Source organism: Xiphias gladius, chromosome 23 (genome assembly GCF_016859285.1).
Source record: "Xiphias gladius isolate SHS-SW01 ecotype Sanya breed wild chromosome 23, ASM1685928v1, whole genome shotgun sequence".
Lineage (NCBI taxonomy): Eukaryota > Metazoa > Chordata > Actinopteri > Istiophoriformes > Xiphiidae > Xiphias > Xiphias gladius.
In genome coordinates, this window is record NC_053422.1 from 15,084,913 (window position 1) to 15,095,901 (window position 10,989).

Sequence of the window (10,989 nt, forward strand, 5' to 3'; positions counted from 1 at the left end):
GTTAATGTTGCGCAAATGAAAAATGCAAGTTCAACTTTGCTCAAACTACCAGAGTTTCTACACAATAAAACACCATTATCTCCTTCTATATTCAGAGCAAAAAAAGCTTTTTCATAATTTGGATTTCACTATGTTTGCGTGATGAGTATCGCCAGCTTTTTAAAAATCTTTTCTTGTCAAAAGTCTGCTCATGTTGTTTTACTTACTGAATAAATCTCTTGTTCCTTTAACTTTCTTAAAGTAATTTGTACACTTTTTCACAGCATATGTTGTGCGAAAAAAGAGCAGGCTTTACTAAGAACATTAACAATGGCTCTGTTTTATTCACTTATCCCAGTAAGTCATGACAGTGAGTCGGCATGCACAACACCAGAACCCCGACTCTGAAAAAGCTAAAGGGAACTCAGCCCTCATTCATTTTATTATTTACATCTGTGTTTTTCTTACTGTGACATTTCAAATATCTTCCATGAAAATGGCCTATTGCACTGCAATGATATCAAACATATGGGTAAAATACAAATTACCACTTACTTACAGAGGCAGGACTAAGAACTTGCTTTGAACCTTAAGCCTTTGTGTTCAAAATGAATATATGATGCAATTAATGTTAAACAAAAGCAGCAAAAAGCAAATGTTTGTATCATATTTATGGATCACATTATAGAAAACAGTAGTGACATCCTATCTTAAAACACATCATCACTCAGGGGCTTCTAATGTTCAACATATTAAATCCCTGCACAGCAGAGATGGAGACAAACAAGGGAAGAGGAGGAGGACAACCAGAGCAGAAAGACCAACACAGTACCAACCACTTCCAAATTACATACTGGACACACACAACCACACACAACCACATACGCGCACACACACAACCACACACACAACCACACACACACAACCACACACACACAACCACACACAACCACACACACACAACCACACACACACAACCACATACGCGCACACACAAAATACAGACCAAATGACCAAAATAATGAGAGCACAGTTCCAACAAGAAAAATGTTAAATGTCAATACTGATGCTTTTGGCCACATATGTCATGATATTGACCAACATACACAAAATTGGGTGTAGCAGGAATAGTTTTTGTATAGCACACAAATCAAAATCAAAATTACTTCATTAACAGACTCACAGTGGTGAGCACAAGTGCAGCTTAAATGGGATGAAATGTTTATAAGAAATGCACAACTGACTGCAGCTGAGGAGATTTGGATCATGGTTTTCTTATATTAATGTCGGGCAGTGAATTACTTAAAAGGCTCATTAGTTTGTGTTTCTCCCCTTTGTAAATTTCAGTCATTATATTATGTATTCTCACACATTTTGGCTCAAAAGCTATAAGAATGCAAACACAAACTCGATTAATACAGATACGATAAATATCTGTCCACTCTACTACAGTAAGTAACTCTCCAACAATATTGCAAATAGATTCTGTAAAGAACAGAGGTGTACAATCATTAACATTCCTCCACTGAGGATAGTGTTGTCATTGCACACACACTTTATCACACAGCTTAGCATCAGTTTTTCATTTTTCCCAGAGGTGTGCTTGCCAGATCTCTTTCCCTCTATCCCCCCTCTTGTGTCACAGTCTCTGTTTCAGTCTCTGTGTCTGCGCGTTGCTCCAGCTGAACGGTCAGGAAGGGGTTGAAGAAGAAGTCAAAACCAAACTGCAGGGCATTCTGAGCCGAGCGTCTCCAGTCGTGTTCGATCTTATATTGCCTGCGGTTCGGCACGCTGGCACCACCGCATGACATGCAGTGAATGGCCTTCAGTTCGAACACGGGCCATTTGGAGCCTAAACGTCCCTCTAGTATGGTACTAAACTCCACCAGGCTTCCCGTGTTTAAGTGTAAAAGCACAGACTTGAACTCATTACTAGCCCGCAGAACTATGTCCTTGGTCGCATCTTCGTCCTCAATGATCGTCCCGTTCTTGGTCTTCCTCTCCAGTGGCATGCCCATGGTGACTTCGAATTTGTATCGATCAAAGTGTTTGATGTGGCATTCGTGCTTGGCCAGTTTTTTAAGTTTACAGAGGGGGTCTCCGGGAGGAGGGGACCGGGCAGGCAGAGGCTGGGGCTCAGCTGTGGCGTTTTTAACCTGTTCACACAAAGGATACGGCTCACCATACAGGCACCGCATCCAGTTCCCCACAAACACAGGCAGCAGGTTGATAACCGACTGCAGCCCGTTCTCAATGTCGGTCACACGGACGTATTTGAAGCGTCCGGTCCAGGTGACACGATGTCCTTCGAGATGAGAGCATAGAATCTGAGTTTGGGCCATGTTGGACTCTTTCCAGGACAGAGGACCACAGAGGTTGCTGTACTCAGGCCATGTCAGGGTGGAATTATACACCTTCATGCCTTCAGACCTGTAGACGTACATCCAGCAGAAGAGCACCACTGCACTGAGCCACACCAGGATGAGCTTGACGATGCTGCTCCGTGACAAAGACCGAAAAACCACAATGGGGTTGAGGCTGAAGCAAGTCCAAAGCCTCAACACAATTGGCACAAAGCAAACTGTCAGGGTGACCACCATCTTGGTCAGCTCCAGGGCAAGGAACCACTGCAGGAACTGGATGATGAGCATTGCAGCCAAGCCCAGTGACAGTATAGGAAGAGCGAAAAGGAAGAGCACGTAGCCCACACAGGTGCGGATGAGTCCCACTGCAGTGGCGTTATTGAGGAACACCAAGCAGAGTTCACACCAGGTGAAGCAGACCAGGTAGGGCACCAGGCAAAGGTAGATGCCCTTGAAGCCTCTCAGCTGGGCCATACGAAAGAGGAGATAGAAAAGGTGTCCATAGAGCAGACACGGCATCCCCAGATTTAACGACACAATGTCCCCTAAGGGCACAGTGATGAACGTCACCCCGAAGACCCTGAGGAACCACAGGGAGTCTGGCAGGAGGTGAGTGAGGGAGCAGGCACCCGAGAGGACCTCTGTGAGGAGGGCTTTATGAGCAAAGAGCTGAGCAGAGGCATGAAGGCTGAGGAAGGCGGTGACGGTGAAGAAGAGAGCGACAGCAGCAAACTCTGAGCAGGGGATCCAAGATTTATCAGCAACAGGGAAGGAGAAAACCACAAAGACCACTGAGAGCAGGAAGTACCTGGGGACACAAAGAGACAGGATGTACTCATTCTGCTGCACAAGCATTTTGCATAATGTTTTAATTTCATTCATTTTCTTGAGTTTTACTCTGCATTATAAGAAGAATACTTAATACAACACCTTTCTTATTCTTTATATGCTCTTACAATTTGTTTTATTAATCTTTGGGTTAAAGAAGTTAGGTTAAAAAAAAACAAAAAACAAAAAATAAAAAACAACTTACTGTTCACTTCATAATTACAAGAACATTAAAGTGACAAAAAAAAAAAAACCTGAACAAACAACATTTTCAAACAAAACCAAGTCAATAACTCAGAGTGGTAAACTGACCAAAGGAACGATTATGTTTACGTATGGAGAAAGGAAAATCGAGATGAACATACAGATAGGGCTCTAAGTGTGTCCATCCAAAGTTAGTCTCAGCCTGCTCCAGATCAATACCGGGTTCAAAGTGAGCCAGCAGGTCTGTCAGAGCCCGAAAGTTTTCCCATGCTTTGGAATTCTGCAAAAAGAGATGTGTGTGTTTATTTCTGGTAAGTCGTTTGGCTAAAACAAAAAAAGCTTACATTTGCACGGCAAGCAAAATTTAAATGAGCTTTTAACTCAGTTCGATCTAAAATGTACATGTTTAATAGCAGTAGACACTCACCTGAAATACCCGCAGCGTGCAGATGACCATGGAGAAGAATGAGCAGTAGAAAACCAGCAGAGGGATGAGGAAGATGAAGAAGTCGATTGTCAGGTTGGAGATGATAAAGAAGAAGATGAGTGCGTTGAAGTGGTGGGTGGGGATCAGGGCGCTGAGCCACTGCATGCCAGCCCGCGACGCCCAGTCGATGAGGTGTTCCTTGATCTCCAGCAGAGCGTACAGAGGGAACTTCAGCAGCTGGGGGGAGGACCAAGGCAGTCAGGGTAAACGGCATCAAGGTCTACAATCCCATCGTGAAATAGGAGAATTTCTCATTTTTTAGGCTCTTTTTCTTTTTCTTTGGCCCATATTTATCGAACATCACAGAACCAACCCTACGTCGCAGAGGGACTTGAATTGAATTTATTTATTGAACAGAAATGATTAGTCGATTAGCTGGTTGAGAGAAAAATGATCAGCAAGTATTCAATATTAAACAAAATACTACACGTGAAGAATTTGATCCTTTTCTTTGTCATGTAAACAGAATCTGAGGTTTTGGACTACTGGTGAGGTAAAACATGCAATCTGTACACGTCAAGTTGGTCACCGGGAAATGTTTCTGACATTTTATGAACAAAGTGATTAGTAGTTGAAAATATTCAGCAGGCTTATTGATGGTGATACTAATCGTTAGTTGCAGCCCTAGTTATTTCTATTGCTTCCTACAAGAATTCTCAGCAAAGAGTAGAAATTCTTATTTTACAGTGAATGACTTTACTGTTTTACAACACTCAAAAATGGACCAGCAACTGACCATTAATTTCATTACTGATGAATTTCATGATTAATCATTTCATTGTTTGGTCCAAAAAACATGGCACAAAACTTCAAAAAAAGCCCATCGCAGTTTCTAAAAGCCAAAGTTGACATATTCTGATTGATTTCTTTAACGTCACAGGAGACCAAGAAATCAGGCGAATATTCACTTTTGAGAAGCTGGAACCCCGGGATTTTTGGCATTTTTGCTTAAAAACTACTCAAATAATTAATCAGTTCTTGAAATAGACGCACCTGGTAGGTTTTCTCAGAGGTTATGGTACAGCATCACTCATCATAAGCTAGATTTTACATAAAGCATGAAAATATATTGAATCTAAACTGATAAAAATGACAAACGAACTACATGATCCCAAATGGCTGACACCAGGTGATTTCAATAAAGCACAGCATCGTGCACTGTTTAGTCAGTGAGTCTGCTTAGATTATTTTTGGTTATTGTATAAAGGATCATATCAACTGTTTTTTCACTGCATTTGACAGAATACTAATACTAAACTTAACCTATAAGAAGCAACGGAAAGGACGATAAATGGTAGAAATGCAGGTACAGATGGAACACACTACACCACAGGTTAACCAGACAAAAAACAAAAGGTGACATTAGAGATGGATTATACAGCAGATTAACAAAGTGTACAATGTCTGAGGTTCAGCAAACACACTAAGCTTAACCAAACCCAGTGTGAAAATGAGAGATAAATCTTCTCAAGGACAGCATACACAGCTTCTGAAAGCTTCCCACCTTTTCGTGCAGGGGCAACTCATCTGGATTCTTCACAACTACACCATCATCGTCGTCTTCATCGTCGTCTCCTGCAGCAGCCATGACTGGTGACGGTGTAATACCCTGAGCATACTTCTTAGTCATCTCAACGAAATCGTCAAGACCGACGTGGGAACTGGCTACACAGAAGACACGTTGTATGTTAACTCACAAGCAAATTAAAAAATAAACCTTAAAAGTTACTTTTGTCTTATTGTAGCTATGATTTCAACTGTTTGCATTAATAGAAATAATGTATTTATTCCCTTTGGGACATCTTAGGCATGACCTCAGGGGAATAAATTACAAAATGCATATAAAAAATATAAACTTTAACAACCCTCGCTGGTGACCATTGTCTCCAGGACTCTCCTCTGTTTCTTTGCAGAACTGTTAAGTGGACCAGGGGAGACTGGTTTCCCTGTAGATGGAGAAAAGAGAGATGGTAAAAATTCCCCTTAACATGCAACTTGTCTGTATTTCTTTGTCCGTTTAAAATCATTTGTAAAATATGAGTAAACTAAGATTTTACCTGGCTCTGTATGGACGTGTTCAACATTCTCTAGTATCTCAGAAACGGCCACTGACTTCTTCCTCTGTGGATTCAACTTCCAGTACATAAGCAGGGCTGCTTTCCTAACCCCTCTCTCGAAACGTGTCTCTGTACACAACCTCTTCACCACCTCAAAGTTCTCCAAAGTGATGCCTGAAAAAGGAAAGAGTACCAAAGTGCAGAATGTTAAAGGCAAACTATTCCCTTGTAACCTTCATAACATCAAACCACCGATTTTTATGTTACATTGCTAATAGCTATAGATTGAGAGTGTTGACCGTGGGGCATTTTGGTACCTTTCCTGGAGGCTAAGCACTGCTGCAGCAGTTTGACAGCATCCTTGCGGCCTTGTTTAGCAGCCTGGATCAGCCAAGTGACCCCTGTACAGTTGTTCAGCTCCTCATCCCTTTCTTCTGCCAGTGCCAGGAAGTAACGCCCCATCTGGACACACGCACACAAAGACTTTTACGCTTGCAAGGCAAGCATCACTGTAAATTAGTGACCTGTCCTTCCCATCAATATGTCACTCTAAATTAACATTTATCATTACTTGGCCAATCTGTTCTGTGCCCACCATATGGCCATTAAAGTTAAAAGTATTTGCAGTGAGTTCACTGACACTGACCTTGGTCTGTGCTCTGGCATCTCCTGACTTTGCTCTCACCTCCAGATCTTCAAAACTGACCTCCTCCTCTGGCTCCTCTGAAGGAAACAGAAATCCACTTACTGAACACTGTACAGTAGCTTTCATGGGTCCTCAAAACATTGCATTAGTGACACTTGATAAAACAGTGTACCATATAAAAAAATAAAGTTGTGGCTTTTAATGATGACGACTTTAGATAACTGTATATATACTGTTGTATCTAAGTATTTCTACTTTAAATAGGGGATTATGCAAAAGCACAAGTTTTAAAACAACTGAACGTCAATAATCTGAGAAATAACTGTTCCTCTTTCCTCTTCTTGACAAATATGTCCACACCCACTCACCTACCCACATACACACACAGACAAAGACACACACACTCTGATCCAACTGTCATCAGTGAGCACTAGAATCCACTCTACAGTCAAAGCAAAGCATTGACAGGGCCTAAAACAGTTGACCAAGCCACTTCCAATTAAAATCAAACAACTAAAAAGAAAAAAACGATTTATCTGATATGAAATACTTATGCTACTTAATTTCTTTTTTCTTGGTAACAGTTTCAGAGTTAAGCAATGATTTCAGCTATACAATGAATAAGGTTTTCTTCACGCTGAGTAAAAGAATAAAAACTCCTTTTTACTCATTCTTAGTTTTAAAATACTCTGCACACATTAACAGGCATATGGAAACAGGCCAGTCCGATGTGACAGTCAGTGACATGAGTGATCCCAGAGCGCAAGTGTGAGTCAGATCCTTCCAGAAACAGCTTCTGTCCTGATAAGACTGTCCCACTGAACCGTGCCGGTTTAATTATCATCTTCTTTCAACTGATGACTTTTGCTGCTCTCAAATCCCAGTGCCTCACTTAGCGCTAGAGTGGTCACGTGGAAAAGTAAGGTGTCATTTCTGTTGTGTTTAAAATAAAATGACACAATTTTTCTGACTTTGTACACCAGGAAAAAGATGCAGGGTTGCAACAAATGTGGAAACACTTTCCAAGATTCAAAACGCCTACAGGCTGTAAATGATGCTGGTGGGGGAGGGTGGTGATCTGTCTGTGTCTGAAACAGGAAGCAAAAGGAAATGTGATGAGACCCAGCAACTTTCATCAGATGTCCGTCCATACTCCTGGTACGCTCACACTCTAATCCACTAACTGAACCCTTTATTAACTATTTGACTAGCACAGTCAACAGCAGCTGCCAGCTCCCTTGATGTAACTCACACTTACACAGCGATGCAATCTGTCTCCCATTTTTACTTCCATTAGCTGCATTATGATTATCTGTTCAGTTCTAGACAACTAGACACATGGTACATAGTGTGTGTTTTTCAGGGGATAGGATTCGGTCTGATGGAAAAACTGGGGTCGAGATGAAATGACTTAGGTGTCAGGTGTCACACTTTCCAGTAATACTCCATATTAACATGTCTAGACATAACTGCAAAGTCATGCGGCAACTAAAACTTATCCCCAGTGGAACTAAGAGATCTCCTACTATGTGAAGATTAAATGTCAGATTTGGTTAGTGGAAACTAAACAGAGTTGAAATGGTCTATGAAAAAGGGGGAGACAGGCTTTTCTTCTCAAGACAGCAAAATGGGAGAGGCTGTTTTACATGTTGTGGTAAATGTCTACAGTTGTCATGGAGACAATGCAGTACACACAGTAAGCAGAGTGTTGGCTGCACGTTGAAGAAGAGGGGAGTGTGGTAAAGATTTTAGGATTAAAGGTCAGAAAGGTCAGAGTTTGATTCTCACCTGGTTCCGGTGTGAGAGGAGGCTGAGGAGCCGTGGCAGCAGCTGGGGATCCAGTTAGGGGATTCCCTGTAGAGGCTGCGTTAAGCTGAGATCTGCCCATCTGAGAGAGGCTCCTGATGGGCTGGCGTAGAGGTGAGGCAGGTGGATTGGACAGGGAAGAAGAGCGGGAAGAAAGACCTGTGGAAGTCCGAGGGGAGGCAGTGGAGGGAGAGGATGAGGGTGTGGCTGGAGGTGTTGGCATGGTGAGTTTAGCCTTAGGCTGGTCTGAGGTCGGTGTGGTTGTGGTAGCAGACGAGCTGGATGAGGAAGGGCCTGCCCTGAGGCTGGTGGGAGATGAGGGGCTTGGTTTTGTGGTGGATGAGTTGTTAGTCAGCGATGGTTCCATGGCTGAAAATTGCATTAGGCAACAATTCAGTCAAAAAGAAAAGTCCAGGGTTTAATCACAATCAGAGAAATGACTGATAGTGTTTGAAATCAGTAAAGGTAAAATCTAAGATTATTTTTAAACAGAGCTGAACGAAGCACATGTTCAAGGGAAAACAGCTGACAGGGAGAGGGGTCGAAGGAGAAGAAGTGACAGTGATGTGACATCTGTTGTGAATGGACATTTTCTCTTCTCATTTCAGCAGAACCTCCACTCACTCAGCAACGACTACTTATAAGACCGCAGTACACAAGCAAATCACTGAATCTCCACTTGAATCTTCACTGTAAACTATATGTTGATGAAATAATTTTGATGAATCAATGCATCATGATATTTTGTGTGAGAATAATGTATTTATACATCAATGTAAAGTAGTGACGAAACAAAACTGCATACAAAAAAAAAAGTTAATCGACCATTTTTATGGATGTTGTTAGTCTAAGTAGCTGACAGACCAATTTGCTGCAAAAGAGAAAGATCAAGATGAGAAATCTAGAGTGAAGACTCTAGACTATATTAGATAAAACCTACAAAGCCTGACAAGGATTTCTGATGGAAACATAACTTCCTGTAAAAAAATGAACTGTGGCATACAGTACTGTGCAAAGGTTTTAGGCAAATAAAGTCAAGTGAGGATGTTTTTAAAAAATAAACAGTGCCCTAAGTATACTACCACACGCACAGTTTTTTAAGGTACTTGGCAGGTAGGTTGTTCCAAGCATCTTGGAGGACTTGCCACAGTTCTTCCTTGGCTTTACGCTGTCTCAGTTTCTTCTGTCTCTCCATATAATCCCAAACTTAATGATGCTGAGATCAGGGCTCTGATCCTAGGTCTCCTTGTTCTTTTAGGTCTCCTGAAGATAGTTCTTTATGAATCAGACTGTATGTTTGGGGACGTTGTCATACTGCAGAATCAGTATGGGACCTTTCAAAACAATGTTACAAAGAGCTTTACAAAGAAAAACTTCTAAGGTGCCTAAAGCTTTTGCACAGTATTGTACATCTCAGGGCTTCATCTTAAACATAGTGCTAACAGACACCTGTGACTCTCAGCATGTGCCAGCAGATTTTAATTTTAACAACCCAACAAAAACAGATGGCTATTAAATCATTACAGAAATAAGCTGGAGCAGTGTGTTAGCCCCCACACTTATCTGCCTCCAAGAAAATTAGCCGAGTACTGACATGTGCTGACTAAAGAGTCCAATTCCCTTTTGCTTAGGTCTTAACATCCCTGTAGAAAATCCACGTTGTGTTTGAGTTTAGTCTCGTTCAGCTGTGCAAAGGCTTTTGTTTTCTGTGATAGCAAACCCGTCCTGCGGTCTTGCAGTCTATTTTAAACATTGTTATTTTAGTGACACCCGGGCAGCTATTATTGAGAGGGTGACATCCTTGAAGTGCCGTAACTGGAAACGTGATGAGTCCTGTTCCAACCCACCCCCACACCCCCCGACCAGCACGAAGAGGCTCCAGTGACACTGATTTAACTAGTGGAGTGGACATGCAAATAATTTTAATAGTGGTACTAATTTAGCCAACGTTCATAAGCGTTTTCCACAACTACGATGCAGTGTATAGCCTATACAGTGCTACAGTCGTAATGTAAGCAAAGACAGCGGTGGATGTGGCAGGCAGCTAAAGTGACCTGTTTCTGTTGCTACTGCTAATGTTGTAAGCTCACCTTTACCATGTACTCCACCAGTTTATTTTAAATCCTCCGAGCGAATGGGCTCCGAGAAATATCTCTGTTTCTTTGCTATTCGGTGTCCTAAGTCATTCTTCACTTTTGCTTTTGTAAAATCTGCCTGTCCGCTGTTTTTTCTCTGCGGTCAAACTCCAAACAGACACACTGTACGGCAAAGTATGTCAGCTGCTCCACTAGACGTCCACGCCCACTTCATATTATGCATGCTGTGATTGGACACAACAGAGGGCTTCCCTTTTTTAAACGCAATTTGATTGGCGACAGTGGCCAAAAGCGCAAATAATTTCTTTCAGTCATGAACAATCAACTGTCGAAAGACTTCATGGTGCAGAATAGTGGTTGAATCCTTAACATCAGGGATGGTCATTACTGTTTATTACCACCGGTTTAAATGGGCCAAATGCAAAAATTAAGTTTCTATAAATGAGTTTGAGACTTCTTTAAACAGCTGCTCTGTTTATTATTAATCATTATTCGATTTCTTTTTTCTGTTTGCAACACCGAA

At 41.7% G+C, this 10,989-nt stretch overlaps 1 protein-coding gene across 2 annotated transcripts; it reads right to left on the reverse strand.

The window, feature by feature from the left end:
* Window positions 1-961: 961 nt before the first annotated feature.
* Window positions 962-10,676, reverse strand: wfs1b (Wolfram syndrome 1b (wolframin)). 2 transcript variants are annotated; one of them, XM_040120423.1, is made up of 10 exons: window positions 10,467-10,676; window positions 8,353-8,739; window positions 6,565-6,641; window positions 6,236-6,380; window positions 5,919-6,092; window positions 5,727-5,807; window positions 5,366-5,526; window positions 3,802-4,038; window positions 3,536-3,654; window positions 962-3,150 (listed from the first exon to the last, which is right to left on the reverse strand). In XM_040120423.1, exons 2-10 carry the CDS (start codon window positions 8,735-8,737, stop codon window positions 1,602-1,604), a joined length of 2,928 nt encoding a protein of 975 aa, XP_039976357.1. In that variant the 5' UTR covers window positions 8,738-8,739; window positions 10,467-10,676; the 3' UTR covers window positions 962-1,601. The 2 variants fall into 2 exon arrangements, with proteins under 2 accessions (XP_039976357.1, XP_039976355.1); XM_040120421.1 differs by having other exon boundaries at window positions 10,461-10,676.
* Between the last annotated feature and the right edge of the window lie 313 nt (window positions 10,677-10,989).